Here is a 17,367-nt window from a genome sequence, read left to right as displayed (position 1 = left end):
ACCCTGCTACATTGACTATGGCTGAGGGAGCATGGTAAAGGGCCATCACAGCTGTTAAATAGGGACCTGTAAAACCAAATTTTAGAAGTACTTCCTTGATAAATTCCCAGTGTACTCGATCGACGACCTTCTCCGCATACCTAGTGTAGCTATTAATACACAATAACCAGAAGTGAGGAAAACTATTTACTTTCATCTATTCCTGCAAATGTTGTACTCTTTTTGTGTATAAAACCTAGATGAGAAAACATATTGGCTTTTTTAGCAGTCTCTAGAGTTGTATGATGAATTAAAAGATGTCCAGATGTTTACCTGTGCATTCCTGATTATGACATTCCCTTGTTTCGCTGTAAGGTCCTTTACAGTCTGAGCCACCATGGGATGCAGGCGAGCATTCTCTTTGTCTTTTCTGCGTGCCATTGGAACATGTCACCGAGCACTGACTCCAAGAGCTCCACTCCTGCCATAGACCATCAACTGCAGAGGAAACATGAAAGCATAGCATTGATTTTAATAGCTAGCACCTCAGCTGGGAATTTGCAACTTATGATCTAGAAAGGAGCTCTATGAACAGAAAGCGAAAATATATTTTTGTTTGATTTATTATTTTGGTTTAGTACTAGTGTAAATTTTAAGATTTTTTTTTCTTATCAGAAACAAATATTAAATATCACATATGAAAAGGTGATATTTGCTTGGGGTTATACTTGCTGAGCTTTTTCAGTTCAAAACAGTAGTGTTTTACTAATGTGTATTAGGCTGGAGACACACTGGACAGCATTTTTTGGGTCATTTTTTTTTTTTTAAAAAGCTTGCATTGTCTTGCATTAAAGAGAATCTGTACTCTGAAATTCTTACAATAAAAAGCATACCATTCTATTCATTATGTGCTCCTGGTCCCCTCTGTGCTGTTTCTGCCATTCTCTGCTGCAAACCTGGCTTGTAATTGCCAGTTTTAGGCAGTGTTTACAAACAAACTAACCAGCTTCTAATAGGCTCAGCTAAGCAGAGTGTGTTAGTCACACAGAGCCTGCAGGGGGTGTGTACAGCTTCTAGCTAATCACAAGCAGCCCTGCACATTCCAGTCTGACTGCCTCAGCCTGACTGTGCCGACTATAGAGAGAAGATTAGATCATATAACAGAGATAACACAGCTACTGTGCAATTAGGAAAAGCTGCAGTAAGCCAGACCACATTAGAAAAGGCATAGGAACTTATAGCATAGAAGAAATAAAGATAAACAATTTGTTACAGAGTCTCTTTAAGAACAAGAAACAATTAAAATTGCCACAATTGTGATTTTGTTTGTGATCGCAGCAGTTTTGCAAGATTTTACAGCAATTTTAATGCAAGTCAATGAAGGCATCTTTTAACAAATGAAAACGACCCGAAAAATGCCCTCCGGTGGGAAGGCCCTTAACTCTATAATAGCTCCAAAGATAACAAAAGGGCCTAATAACCCTCACCAAGTTTGTAAACAGTACCATTGCAGGGAAAGCTTCTAACACTACAAAACCAAAGTAATATTATTTGCTGTTAACTTACCTGTTAAACAAAAATGATTTTTTTTTTAATTTGTAATGTTTAAAAACTATATATTAATTTATTTAATTTAATTTAGTGTGGACAGAGGGAATGAATAAAAATCATGCTAAAACTATGTACATTCCATTTAACAACACATAAAATTCCTTTCTAAATAACACACTCACGCATAAACAGAAAATATTAGCTAGCCAAAATGAGAGTTCTCCAGCCCTCCCTTATCCACTATTTCCCCAAAAAGAGGGATCAGCAAATACATGGAACACACAATAACGGTGGCAGTGCAATGAGTGTGTGGGTGCGCTGCCCACAATGAGGGTTTAAAGAACAAAAAGTAATACAGTATACAGTGATATACTCATAACAATGTCAGTGAATCTGTAACTATTGCATCCAGGACTCTAATAGTGTTGATTCTAAAACTTGAGCCGAAATTTGCACAATTTCAAATTTCCGTAATTGCGAACACAAATTTTGCCACTACAACGTAAATTAGTAATTTTGTAATTATCATACAAACCGTAATTTTGCGTTTTGCGGGAAATTTGCGTTTTCAACACAAAATTCTGTAATTGTGTATTTTCTATCAAAACAAACATTTTAACATTTAAGTAAACATTTTAGTAGCTATGCAACTTTAAGTAATTACTAAACTCAGGAAAGTCACTCACTGATTGCAATTACTGATAATGCAAAGGCCCCTGCATGTGCTGTCACATTATATGTATCCGGAGGCTCTACCTGCAGCCACTTCTAAAGGTGCGCACACACGCACTACTGTAATGAACAATGGGTCTGTCAAACCCTTCCGCTGGGCGGGCATTCTGCCGACAGTAGAGCATGTTTACAGTCTGTCGGCAGACTGATAAGACTGTTTCGGAACGATCCGCTGTTACAGTAGTGCATGTGTACGCACCTTAAGACAGGTGCTCTTTATCAAGGTGCACTTAGCGGTCATGCTAAGACACTTGGTTATGGGTCTTGCAATATATGATAATGCAGAGGTTCCTGCATGTGCTGTCACTTTAAATGTATCAGGAGGCTTTACCTGCAGCCACTTCTAAGGCAGGTGCTGTTTTTCAAGGTGCACTTAGCGATCATGCTGAGACACTTGGTTTTGGGCCTTGCAATATCTGATAATGCAAAGGTCCCTGCAAGTGCTCTCACTTTAAATGTACCAGGAGGCTCTGGACTGGACCACAATTTCGAGAATGGGCGAATTTCCGAGTTAAACATGAAATTCCAAAATGTTGTGTCATTTCACAATATTACGAATTTCCAATTACGGCCGTCATCGCTATTTTGCAAATTATGCAAAATGTCACATAAACATAATTAGGCTATTTTACTCATCACTAGGCTCTAGTCCCCTACCACTTATTTCATTGGCTCAATGTGTGTGGGCAGGGAGTCATGGGAAGGGAAAAGAGGAAGGAGGGAAGGAAAGGAGGGATATGAGAAGAGAGAGACTGTAGTAGGGAAATAAATAAAACACATTCTTTAACTTCAATTTCTGAAAGATGACTGGCATTTAAGTAAAAAAATAAATAAAAATAAAGGCTAATTGGAATAAATTCCTGACAAGGGTATATAATACTGTACATCCATATCAAAAGGAGGTTGCAGCGAAAAATCGTAGCCCAAAATGAATACAAAAAATTACAACTGGTTCAATTCAGAGGTCTATACAGGCACTTGGATTAATGAAAGAGCTGAATAAAGGTTGGAATCGCTGTAACACACAACAGAATGAACAAAATAACCTTCCTGGCGGTAAGCCCGAGCTGAGCTCGGGCTATGCCGCGCAGGAAGATATCTCAGCCCCTGATGGAGCGATTTGCTCCATTTAAAATGCTGTACGCGCAGCTAGCACTTTGCTAGCCGCGCGTACAGCTTGATCGCCGCCGCTCTGCGGCGATCGCCCGTACGCAGCGGCGCAAGAGGGCCCCCCCCCCGCCAGAGCCCTGCGCTGCCCGGACCAATGAGTTCCGGGCAGCGCTATGGGCTGGATCGGAGGTGTCTGACGTCAGGACGTCGGCTGACGTCCATGACGTCATTCCGATCGTCGCCATGGCGACAGGAGAAGCCAAACAGGGGAGCGCGTTATATACGCGTTCCCCTGTTTGCTATTGATGCCGGCGACGATCGCACTAGAGGGACACATGCGCCCTCTAGTGGTGTTTCATGTAGCTACCACTCTGGTAGCTTTACATGAAACACAAAAAATTTTTTTAAAAAAAAAAGGATTTTTGCCATTTTGGCAAAAAAAATTAACCGCCAGGAGGGATAAATTCTGAGTATTGGAGAGACTTTGCAAGGTCGGTGTCACTCACATATACAGAATGAATTCCATATGGTATTTTACCTGAAATGCATTTTTCTTTCTAAATAAAACCCTGAACTGTGGTCAGAAATAACCTTTTACTTTTCAAGTGTGCTGTGGATTTTATATGTGTTAAGATTGAAAGGAAGGAGGAAAAAAGTATTAGAACTTTACACTGAGATTTAGATTAATAAAAGCAGTTGGAAAGCACTACAAAAACCAAGGTTGCAGCAGAGCACTGAATATCACCTAAGTGTTGTTTAGGGCCTGTTAGGGGCCTGTTCACACTAAGGTGTGCATGAATGCACTATTGTGCCCAGTTTTTCAGACACACAACATACACTGCACATGTGGCAAGTTGCTTAATAATGCAGACATAGAGTATTACTACCAATGAGAACTCGTGTCCATCCATCTGTGACCTGGCAACTAGTGTTGGGCGAACAGTGTTCGCCACTGTTCGGGTTCTGCAGAACATCACCCTGTTCGGGTGATGTTCGAGTTCGGCCGAACACCTGATGGTGTTCGGCCTTTTAAGTTCGGGTTCGCCCCGAACTTCTAATGGCCGCTGAACAGGGCCGAACAGGGCCCTGTTCGGCCGAATACTGCCCCCCTATGGGGTCGCAGGCATAAGGGGGGAGCATCACCCGATCGCGGGGGGGGGGTCGGAAATTCCCCCCACCCCCTCCGCTAGCGCTCCCCCCTCTGCCCGCTTCCCCATACAAAAGTTTCAAGAAGTACCTGTGTCCGGTGGTAGTGGGTGGCTGGCAGTGGGCGGCACTATGAAGTGACTGACTGAGGAGGAGGAGTCCGGAGAGTGACGCGTTGAGGGAGGCCGGGCAGCGGGCGGTTCAGCAGTAGTACCGTACTACTGCTGATCCGCCCACTGCCCGGCCTCCCTCAACGCGTCACTCTCCGGACTCCTCCTCCTCAGTCAGTCACTTCATAGTGCCGCCCACTGCCAGCCACCCACTACCACCGGACACAGGTACTTCTTGAAACTTTTGTATGGGGAAGCGGGCAGAGGGGGGAGCGCTAGCGGAGGGGGTTGGGGGAATTTCCGACCCCCCCCCCGCGATCGGGGCATGCTCCCCCCTTATGCCTGCGACCCCATAGGGCCCCTAAAAGCGGGATGTTCGGGGAGTTCGGGGTTCGGCCCGAACATGCCGAACATTGCGGCCATGTTCGGCGAACTTTCCCGAACCCGAACATCCAGGTGTTCGCCCAACACTACTGGCAACACACAGGAACACGCTCTGTACTGTGAACAATACCATGAAAGTCTACAGACGTTTATGGTACACTGCAGTTTGCACACGATGGGGTTGATGCAGTAAACTGTGATAATATTGCTATGTGCAAACAGCCAGCAGTGTGTACTGCAAGTTATGCTATTAGCACGACCATGGCCGGCCCTAGACTTTTAGCCGCCTGAGGCAAATTTTGAAAAAATTATTGCTGCCGCCCCTCCCCCCTGGAGGGGTAGCGGGCAGGACGGGGGTATTGGGCCTAGCGGTATTGGGCCTAACCTGGGTCCCCCGATCTGCGCTCCCCTGCAGCCTTAAATAGATCAGAAGCAGCCGCTACTCGTAAGAGGCACGGGCGGGGAGGACTCACCTCTTCCTCGATCCAGCGTGCGCTCCACTGATGTCACTTCCTGCAACGCCGTCCACTTACAATACAGTGGGCGGCGTTGCAGGAAGTGACGTCAGTGGAGTGCCGCCTAAGGCAAAAGTTTCACCCCGCCTCATGAGCGGGCCGGCCCTGAGCACGACCCACGACACTCGAGTAGCATGAGTGTTGCTATAATAATGTGCCTTATTAATAAGTGTTACCGTTAGTAATGCACATTACCTTAGCAAGGTTTACGCTACTCAAGTACCGCATGTCACGCTAATAGTCACTGAACACTGCTGCCGGTAGTAAAGTTAATATTGCTGTACGCTATCTGCGAACCATGATATTACTGAACTTAGTGCATCAACTCCATTCTGCAGTGCATCATAACTGACAATCCTGCTTGGGTATGGGGTCATTTAGCATCCATTCTGTCAAATCCTTAGCGACCCCCAGTACCCAAGGACGAACAGTCACAATGCTATTTTCTCCATGAACGACTCCCACTGAGTGATGAATGCCACTCCGTTGTCCACCAATTGTGGACAAATCGCTAGTCTCAAGGCTAGGAATGTGTCTGTACAGCATTGTTCCCTGAATTGTCACCAGAGGGATTGTTTCCTGATCGCGATGGGCGACATTTATTGCATGTGTGTACTTAGCTGTACATTTTTCTGTGGACCCATTACTGCACTCACACTACTGCCAATTCACTAACATGTCATCATCAACAATGACTTGATGAGACTGTAGGCATGGCAAACATTTGCAGCTTTACAGCTTAATGCCTTTTTTTGGATCACTTATTTACTCCAGTGTTCTCCATGCTTAGTACGTGAACCCCAGGGTGACCATTTTCCTAAGAAGTAGGCAACTTAAATGAATTATTTGGAAAAGAAGCAGGCGGTTTACTTCCGGCAAACAGAAGGAGCGATCAGTGTGGCAGGGTAGAAGAGGGGAAGGATAAAGGTGCTGCTCTTGGTATCCACCTCGGTGGCAAAAGTATCTGTGTTTGAGACAAGAAGAGACAGAGCGCACTCAGGGGAACAGTACAGCAGTAGATTGGGTGAATTCAGAATAATCTCACCTCTAGAAGTTGCTGGCGAGTCTGTACAGGAGTAGCCAGCGTGTAGGCTATTATCCCTCTAGCCAGGGATCAGGCACAAAGGTAGCTGGATTCCTCCTTCACTCGGATGGTTGTTGGCAGGCAACGAGCGGCTCTGAAGTTGTACACCCTGTCTGTGTGCGAGTCCGCTATATGCGGTTGCACAAACAGATTGTGGTGGATTTCAAAGCATCAGCTCCAGGATTGAGGGATCTAAACGCAAAGCTCCACGCTGCTCCATGAGTCTTGCACAGGCAGTTCACGGGCAGTTGGAGTGGGGGTCTAATTGTAATGCAGCAATGCTTGTAGGAAAGAAGAAACGGCGGCTGCCGTATAGTGTTAAGATTTATTAAAATATATTGCAACGCGTTTCAGGAGACCAAGTCCTCCTTTCATCAGGCAAAACTGGCTAGAAGGATTAAAGCCTACACGCTGGCTACTCCTGTACAGGCTCGCCAGCAACTTCTAGAGGTGAGATTATTCTGAATTCACCCAATCTACTGCTGTACTGTTCCCCTGAGTGCGCTCTGTCTCTTCTTGTCTCAAACACAGATACTTAAATGAATTAGGCACACTTTCTTCATGGCATAAAAGTGACAATGACAGCATTTGATGTTGATTCATGTGAAATGTGAAAGGTGTGCTAAAATACTGTTCATGCAACTGTTATTTATCCAATTTGCAAAAAATAAATAATCTAATGAGTGCAGAAGATTAGATAATATAGGTAACTTAACAAGACATTCCCAGTTATCCACTTCTACATACCCCTTCATGCCCAAACTGCATACTATTGCCTCTGTGAAGGAAACTTAAAGAAAGAGATATACAGAAGCTGTCATTTTTTTTTCCTTTTGATGAACCAGATGATAAAACAGATGTCTCAGTTGTCAGCTGTCATTTAACTTCAGCAGTGTCTGTCAAACACTTGTAACAAACATGCAGCATCTGCATACGCATTGCGGGTCATTTGTTTAGAAAAAGGTCCAGCACAACAGTCAGAAAGGCAGAATCATTTTACCATAGCAAACACTGCATTCTTCTCACTATAGGCCACTTTATAAAACAGAAAATAAACACATGTTAAGTTTAATCACAAATGCAAAATCAAGGTTTTTATTTGTTTTGCCCAAGGCTACTGTCTGGGCATTTAAATCTGTATATAATAAATACTTAAACAAATGTGACATTATTTGCAGGACCAGATCTCTGCAAAGGTCACATGAGCCATGGAATCCAAAGACATAACAACAGAAGTTGTTTAGGTGATACCTTTAATGACTTACTGTACCAGAGTTCTTTGCAAACTTTCGAAACTTAAAGTTTCTTATTCAGGCATGATGCAGACCTGGATCAGAACCATACAGTTCTGATCCAGGTCTGTATCATGCCTGAAGAAGAATCTTAAAGTTTCAAAAGCTTTCAAAGAACTCTTGTACAGTTAGTCATTAAAGTTATCACCTAAACAACTTCTGTTGTTATGTCTTTGGATTCTTACCAAGACTAAAGGTATGTACACATGTCCCACTTTTTCGAACAACTTGTCATCCGACTTGTTGTTTTAACGACAAGTTGGACGTGTGTATGCGCTGTCGAGCGAATGATAACAGCCGGTTTCCTCGATCCGCTTGGCGGATCCGTTTGACCAACTGTCGTTCAAACAACTGTTAGGTCTGTACATATGTATAAATGACTTTTAGTCATTTGTCCAACTAATAGATGTTCAAACAACAAGTCGTTTGATCAGTCATTTAATGTAATCTATTGTTCTATCCAGTCCATTGTCCATTACCAAGTTGGTTAAACGACATGTAAATTAGGTAAATTAGCATATTATCAGCTTTTTTGGTCAGTGTGTACATGAACTCTGAATGACTTGTTGTTTGCACTTCAAGTCGTTTAAACAACAATCAGGAGTAAAGTTGGACATGTGTACGCACCTTAACACCAGACCACATACAATGGGATGAGCCATGCAGTAAGAAGAATTTTGTCCATTAGGGGCTGCGCATGAAAGATGGTAGGTGTTGCTCATAAAATAGATCTGAGCTGTTTCCCATCTGACACTAGAGGGCTGCCCTTGAATGCTGTTGTTGTACATGCAAGAAAGGTGAGCAACACTTGGAAAAGAGAAGGTGTAACGCGACAGCACAGAACAGTTGGCCTTGGGTGAAAACGTACACATTCAAGCCTCACTACCTGCATCCTAATGTAACTACAGTATGTTTCCTTTATTATAATTTTTACTTTTAGGTCATTTCTCTCTTTTACCTACATGAGCATTGCCATTGTACTTGGGATCTTAACATTATGTGCAGCATGCACAGGAAAATGTGTATTAGCTTTCTTTCTCTGCACAGAGAGCCCACGTGTTTATCTGAAGTATTTGGGAATCCTCATACACACACGCAATAATAATATATTACTATAATAATAATAATTATTATTAATATTATTATATCATAATTTATTCAGTAAAATTCATGTCAAATAGCCATCAGAGAAAAGGAAAAAGAACAAAACTGTGTAGGAGAGTGTATACAATGTGTTGGAATAGTTCAGGTTACAAATGTCGGCAGCAGTCTATGTATAGGGTTTGGATAAATACACCCTACCTGTGCAACATTGAGGTCAAAATGACAGTCTTGAATGATTGTGTGTATGGTGATCTTGGATGATTGGAAGGCAAGATGTATCTACTGACCAAGGCAAAGGGGGAAATTGCCCAAGGGCCCCTGACCTCTGCAGGGTCCCAGCACCACCAGACACTGCCAATATGTATCCCCCACTGCTTATCGGGCCCCCTCACATGTAGCAGTGTTAATCACTCACCTGTCACAGTGAGTGGCGGCTGCTGAACTGTCCGTGCACTCTTAGCCGTGCTGTCTGCCTCTTCTCTATCCAGTGCATTTACACATAACACATGCTGGATAGAGAAGAGGCAGACAGCATGGATGAAGACAGCATGGATGGAGCAGCAGCCACCCCCCGCCGGGACAGGTGAGTAATAATGTTGCTACACATGACATAGGCAATCGCAGGGGGGGGGGGGGGGTTACGGCTGCCCAGAATCCCCCCTCAGACCTGGGCTGGTGTCGTATCTGGGGACAGCACAAGTTGAGACGCCAGAATATCTGCAGGTATCCAGAGCTCAGAGCACCATGTTGCTGCCTGCACTATGTGCCGCCCCCTTTCTTTCCTACAGTTGACTTTGGATGTAGCAGCAGCAGCAGCAGCAGCAGCATATGTACAGAAACTAACCAGAGCACTAAGGGCCCTTTCACACCAGAGGGATTTTTCGGCGTTTTAACGCCACGGCTGAAGTTGGCGTTTTGCTAGGTAAAAGAAAGTCCATAGACTTTCATTTTACCTTTCACATCTAACTCGGCGTTTTGGAGCGTTGCGTTTCAACGCTCCCAGGAGCTTTTTCAGGGCTGTTAACAGCCGAAGTTGGCTGTTGGCGTTTCAATGATAGTCAATGGAAAACGCCAACTTCAGCGTTTTCAAAGACTTTTCAAAGCGTTTTCAAAGCGTTTTACAGCTATCTTGTTCACTTATTTTTATAGAAGAAAAAAAAAAGGACATTTTCATATGGGCTGTAAAACTCTTTCAAAAGGCTTTGAAAACGCTTTGAAAACGCTATGTATTGGCGTTAGGCAAAAGGCTGACTTTCAGCCTTTTCTACCGCAGCATCTAGTGTGAAAGAACCCTAAGCCAGGTATAAGCACAGCCCTGTGCCCTACTGGGTGAATGCTTCACTTTCCCCTTCATTAGCAGTGTTGGCTGTCCTCATTATTATATGTATGCAAACTGTTCCTGATCGATCCCATTGTCAATCGGGAGCAGATAACAATTTGGGAAATAATTGTCAGATCCTGTCAGACAATTGCATTATGTGTACCCCGCATGATGTCCTACCATATTTTTATACTGTATTGTGCATGGCTGAAGGAGACCTTTCAGAAATCCCCCCTTGAAATTCCTGGGTTTCCCCTGTATAAGGGGGCCCTGGAGAGCAGTGGGGTAATGACCATAGGGGGGTTATCTGTGTGTGCGTGCTGGGTCTTCCAGAGCCCCCCCACCTTCAGGCAGTTCAGTGTAGGGGCAGCTTACTCTTACCTGTCTGCAGCGCAATTCTCATGTCTTCTCTTCCTGCATGTCTTCTCTCCCAGGTCCTAGGATGCTTGTATGATGTATGCTATTGAGGGCAAACACAAGTGGCACTGTGGCACGTACCTGTGGCACGTACCTAGTATTTGGCCTCTAGCACGTGTGAAAGCACACTAGTGCATGGGGCTTGGGAGTGAAAAGAGAGGAAGGAGCAACCAATGGGGAGAGACAACATGGGAACCTCTCCACGGACAGGTGAGAGTAGCTCCGTTGCTCATCAAATCGAATGCCGTTAGCACCGAATTTCCAAATCAATTGAGAATCATTTGCAGCATTGATTTCTAGTAGATTTCGATCCAAGGATCTAATTGGCTGGATATACAAAAAAATTTATAAGTGTATGGCCACCTTTAGTCGGAGTGCTTTTTTTTAATCAGATCAGCATTTGTAGAACAAGTATTAGATTCTGAAGAATACAACTTCAGTAAACTGGAAATGACTATCTCTGCTGTTCCTCTGTAGACAGAGTTATAAACATTGTCAAGCTGGACATGCTGTGTTCAGTCTTCTGTGTTGTTCAAAAAGTTTTCTGTGCCTAAAGGTGTGCTTTCAAATTTCTGACATTTTATATCATCTCATCCAAGCATGTTAAGCGGAAATCTCCATTTCACACCTTGCATGGCTCTGGGTGCCTACATTAAACGTATGAATATGTAGTTCATCTCTATTCAAGCACAATGGGTAAGACTTTCCATTTGTCTCTGCAGCATGCAACACCCTTTGCAGTTAGGAATCTAGTTAATATGTCTACAGATAACAGCAGTACTTTAAGAAAATTAGCTCGAAAATTGCTTTTTTATCTTGTTTGCTTTCTCATGGACAATAAAATCTTCCTTTTTATTTCATGTTTCCAAGATGGTGTCAACGATGAAAAAGTACATAAAGGATAAGCTACTTTTTATTTGAGTTTTTTTTTCTTTATTTCTTCTTTTTTTTAAGCTGTAGGGTCATAAAAATGGGTCTTACAGTGTGCAATTGCTTATTTTAAACCTGGATAATTGCCTGCAAGAGAAGATTATAACAAAGCTTTGTAACTGGTATATTGCTGTAAGACACAAAAGGGCACTGCTGCTGTATTGTCGCTGTCTGAGCTAGAAAAATACTCCAAATGCTTTTTTTTATTATTTCTCAGATGTTTGTAGTACTGTATGTAATTTTGTAAAAGACTTACAGCAGGTGAATAGCTTTATGGCAAAAACTATAATGCACACTTTTATTACTTATGTTGGATATGAAGTCTATGCATCTGCTATTTTCCAGCCTAAAATAAGATTCAGAACCTATTACCACATGTTGCTGTCCTAATCCATCCTCTGTAGGATCCAGCGATATATGCCCTTGCCAGCTGGCCTCAATACCCACCAACAATTTCTGCAGGCAGATTATGATTATACCCATGTGTTATGGTGGCTTGGTGCCAGTCATTTGTCCCCTTTGTTTTCTAAATAACTTGAAAGTGAACAAAGACAAATAACATAACTAAGCCTTTTATTTGTGTACAAAAAAAAAAAAGGCAAAATCGTGCATGAAAAATGTTTCTCTCTGCTCTCTGTCCAATATTTTCTTTAGGCAACGGTGCAAAACGAAAAGAATAATACGCTGTATGCTTGTTAGGAGTAGGGAGAGGATATATTATTAAAAGGAACTTGAACTGAACGGAAAATACAAGCTGACATTTATTTTCATTTATATAAATGTCAATTTTCCTGACTGTAATGCAGATCTTTTGGTAGGTGTCTTGGAAGTGACATATCTGTGGCAAGCATGTGGGCAGTGGACTCAGAGCAGAGTCACCACACTGGGCCTGTATAATGGTTTTAGTCCAATGATTCAGAAAACATTAAAGGCAGATGATCAGCACACAAACAACCATCATTTTTAATAGGGAGGTAGAAATGTCTCTTGACAGGCAACCTATTGGGCCAATCAAAGTGGGGGGATCACGTCCCAGAAAGCCACTGGACCCGACAGGGCTCAGGGTGGGATTAACCACTAGCCACATTTTACGGCAGTACACTCCGTGGGTAGACTGTTCCCATCCCAGGGGTATAGATATAAGCCCTCCACCGCCACTTGTCCCAGCTCGTTACCGCTCTTGCTCCTGCATGCATTCTTGTCGCCGATTGTTAGAGGGAAGACTGCGTTCCCATTCATTGATCTAAGTCCCCAAGTCAATGATCACCAGCATCAATGAGATCTCTGCGGTCATTGTAACAAACGGAATTATATACGCACACACTACTTCCTGTTCGCGTACTAATAGTACGCTGCAGGAAGAAAATGTGTGAGGACATTTTGTGGCCAAATAGTAAAATTACACCTACATACATTTATAACAATAAAAAGACACATAATTTAAAATTAACTCTTAACCTCCCACACTATCCCATAAAAACACAAATAAAACTTTTGCATTAAAAAGAAAATTAAAAAAAAATGACAATTTAAAAAAATACATAAATAGTTACCTTAAGGACTGAACTTTTTAATATGTATGTCAAGAGGGTACATTACTGTTATTTTTGAAAATATGAGCTTGTAAATAGTGAAGGATGCAAAACGAAAAAAATGTACCTTTATTTCCAAATAAAATATTGGCGCCATACATTGTGATAGGGACATCATTTAAATGATGTAATAACTGGGGCAAATGGGCAAAAAAACCAAAACATAAGTTTTAATTATGATAGCATGTATTATTTAAAAACTATAATGGCTGAAACCTGAGATTTTTTTTTCCATTTTTTTCTTATTATTCCCAGTGTAGATCCCACGATGGCGTCCTGGCTCTTCTCCTAGGCCTTTCCTAAGAAATGGCTGCTCCTGGCGGCTCCCGGCGGCTCCCCGCGACACTGGGACCGAGTGTCGGGCTCCTTCTTCCGTATACATCACATCTGACGTCATCACACCGGCCGCCTCGCATCATCATGGCGGCCGGCGTGACAGTACGGCGCATGCACGATTTAAGCATGCACGCAGAGTACTGTCACACTGGCCACTGTGATGACGCGAGGCAGCCGGTGTGGTGACGTCAGACGTGACGTATGCGGAGGAAGAAGCCCGACACTCGGTCCCAGTGTTTCGGGAAGCCGCCGGGCATCCATTTCTGAGGGAAGGCCTAGGAGAAGAGCCAGGATGCTGTTGTGGGACCTCCCGACCTACACTGGGCTGCAGAAAGCCCAAGGTAAGTACCAATTTCATTTTTATTTTGAGCTCGGAGTCCCTTTAAGTCATTGGCAAATGAAAGGAAGGAGCACTGAAAGGTGAAAATTGCTTTGGTCTATAGGGGGAAAAACCCCTTAGTGGTGAAGTGGTTAAAGGAGTGACCGTTATTTAAAAAGAGAGTGCGTAAGTTACCATCACATGCTATGCAGCACTACCACTCGTAACATGCGCACTGACATTTTAACAGGCGCTGCTCAATTTAAGCTGCGTTGCTTTAGCAATGCAGCTTAATGAATCAAGCCCAAAATACAGGGGTTGGACAAAATAATGGAAACACCTGACATTTTGGCATCATAATCTTTGAACATGTTTTAAGCAACCAAAACTTGACATATGTTAAATTTTTTTTGTTTATTATTTTTGTTATTTGGTATGTTTAGTTAAAATAATCATTTTTTACAGATATTTAAACATAAGTTGGTTATAATTTAAAAATGGCAGATCTCACAGACTTTCAAAGAGGCCAAATTGTTGGTGCGTGTATGGCAGAAGCTACTGTAACAGAAACTTTCTGAATGCTTTGCATTTCAAGAGGTACTGTCTCAAATGTAATGACTGCCTTTGAAAGAGAAGGAAAAACGTCCTCAGCAAAACACAGTTGTGACCGAAAGTCGAAGTTGTCTGAGAGAGACCATCAGACTCTAAATCAAATTGTTAGAAAAGCTTGCAAGACCACGGCTCCTAAAATCACTGCAGAGCTTAATGAACACCTAGAGAACCCAGTTTCCACAAAAACTGCTTGTCGGGAGCTGCACAAATCTGGATTCCACTGAAGAACTGCAATTAGAAAACCTCTGCTCTCAAAGACAAATGTTTCAAAGCGTTTAGGGTGGTGTAGAAACCACCAGAATTGGTCCCTCTAGCAGTGGGAAAATTAGATTTTCTCTGACGCATCATCGTTTACCTTATTTCCGACGTCCGGCTGAGTGTACGTTTGGAGACAGCCGAAAGAAGCATTTCATCCAGACTGCCTTCTCCCAACTGTAAAACATGGCGGGGGTTCTGTGATGATCTGGGGTGCTATTTCTGGGAAATCTGCTGGGTCAATGATTTCCCTTCATGGAAGAATTAACAGCTGAGACTATTTAGGGATTTTGGGCAACCAAGTTCATCCTATGGTTCAAGAACTGTTTCTGGAGGGGAATGCCATCTTTCAAGATAATGCCCCAATCCATACAGCTAGAATTGTTAAAGAATGGCACGAGGAACATTCTAATGAAGTTGAGCATCTCATCTGGCCACCACAATCCCCAGACCTCAATATTATTGAGCATTTAGGGCCCATTCACACATGCGTTTGCAAAACACCGGCAATTTTTGCCGGCGTTTTGCAGAAGTGATTTTTCCACGATTTCACGTGGAAAAATCACTGAACACTGCGGTGATTTTTCTGCGATCGCGTTTAGAACTTCTATAGCATGGAAACGCTGGGAAATCGCCTGAAAAAGGTGCAGGCGCCGCATTTGTGTTTCGCGTTTTAGGGCGATATGCAGCGATTAGCGCAAATCGCCCAAGTAAGAACGCACCCATAGACTATTATTACACTAGCGCTTTTAAAAAGCGCTAGCGTTTGAGCCTTTTGCCGAAATCACAGCAAAACGCTCTAGTGTGAATGGGCCCTTATGGACGTTTTTAGAGATTCAAGTAAGAAGTCGATTTCCACCACCATCGTCTCTAAAAGAACTGGAGGGTGTTTTAACTGAAGAATGGGCTAAAATTCCTTTGGAAACAATTCACAATTTGTATGAATCAATAACTTGGAGCATTGAGAGTGTAATTGCCGCAAAAGGTGGACCTACACTATATTAAAATATAGTTTGTTGATTTTCAAGGTGTTTCCATTATTTTGTCCAACTCCTGTATGTAATCTGTTGAAATCCCTAGTTCAGCCTTCTACTTTTCTGCTTAAAGGAGTTGTCAGGCAAAATTTAAAAAATTAGGTTTACTCACCTGGGGCTTTCTCCAGTCCCTTGCAGCTGACTGTCCCATGCCGACTGCTTCTCTCTCCGCCGCCACCCAGGGCTCCCCGCACAGTGTAGAGGCTGACCTTACTGCGCCTGCGCAAAGCACCACTGTCAATCATGGCCATGAGGTCCGCCATGGCAGTAGTTCTGCGCTTGCGCAGTGCACCGCGGATCACGTGGCCATGATTGACAGCGGTGCTTCATGCAGGCGCAGTAAGGCCAACCCCGTGGTTGGCCTCTGCACCATGCAGGGAGCCCGGGACGGTGGTGGAGAGCGGAGCGGTCAGCGTGGGACAGTCGGCTTCAGGGGGCTGGAGAAAGCCCCAGGTGAGTAAACCTCATTTTTTAAATTTTGGCTGATGATTCCTTTAATGACTCAAGCCCTTTATATGTTTTGTTCAGAGCTTACATGAGAACACTTATATGAAAGAAATGTACTATGCTTGTAAATATGGTGGGGCTGTACGAATAAACCCTATAATAGAGAATTGTTATTTCATGTTTTCAGTACCCTAATGCTCTCTATGCATCTTAAGATGCTTTTTTTTGTTGGTAAAATACAATCTCATTATTGTACAGGAAAGCTCAACAAATTGATCCAAATAAATCAAATTTTCAACTTATAGTTTTGTAGATTATTTTCAAATTTTTCTTAATTGAATGATTATATTAAAATGTATCGGTTTCTCCAGCAAATATATTGTAATGATTTATACTGCGTAGCTATACTAAGAAAGCTATTTTTATGGTTGCTATCCCAAATCTTTTCACACAGACAAATCTAAACCTACTGTCAATATGTGTAGATTTCATTGGGATCTATTATTCTTTACGCTAAGATTATTTTTGCTCGATAATGATTGCGGAACAAACAAACGTACTTAATTAACCAAAAGCTTTCCACCCCCAGGCTTTTAGAGTAGCAATTTTACTAGAATTTCAAAGGTTAAGCTTTGATTAGGCGTGGGGTGTTGACATGATTTACACATGTCACCATAAATTCAGAAGCACTTCAAAAAACGTGCCAACACAGATGCATCTGTGGCATTTCTCATTGTTGTTGTTTAGTATCATTGGAGGCAGATTATGGACGCCTGTAAAGATAAAGGATGCATTAAAAAGGGGGGAAAAGGTGGTTTGCAGAAATAGTTCCCTGCAGTTTTGAATTACTTCATCCATGCAGCTTAGCATCTATAACATGTGAGCCTGCAGCAATAGAACGCTCCACAAACTTTTTTTATATTTTGTTTAGGCATCAAAGTTTTACAAAGGAAATATGCCCTTGTATAGCTTGACCTATTGAGCATAGTGTTTCCATTAGTTTATTAGCTTTAGTCAGCTGAAATTCATTACTAAAGGAATGTCTTATATCTCTATGACTTTCAAAAGGATGAAAAAATACAATTGGAAACATACCT

The 17,367-nt window shown here is 42.6% G+C and overlaps 1 protein-coding gene across 5 annotated transcripts in view; it reads right to left on the bottom strand.

Annotated features, from left to right (window-relative positions):
- ADGRB3 (adhesion G protein-coupled receptor B3) overlaps window positions 1–17,367 on the bottom strand; it is a 1,235,185-nt gene that overhangs the window by 798,637 nt on the left and 419,181 nt on the right. For all 5 annotated transcript variants that reach the window (XM_068281444.1, XM_068281441.1, XM_068281445.1 and 2 more), the window contains one exon: window positions 313–477. In XM_068281444.1, the coding sequence (XP_068137545.1) occupies window positions 313–477 (165 nt within the window). The remainder of the gene's footprint in view (window positions 1–312; window positions 478–17,367) is intronic.

The sequence above is a fragment of the Hyperolius riggenbachi genome, chromosome 4, assembly GCF_040937935.1.
Source record: "Hyperolius riggenbachi isolate aHypRig1 chromosome 4, aHypRig1.pri, whole genome shotgun sequence".
Taxonomy (NCBI): Eukaryota; Metazoa; Chordata; class Amphibia; order Anura; family Hyperoliidae; genus Hyperolius; species Hyperolius riggenbachi.
Note: the sequence above shows the minus strand (reverse complement) of the source record. Positions and strands in the feature narration are given on the sequence as shown.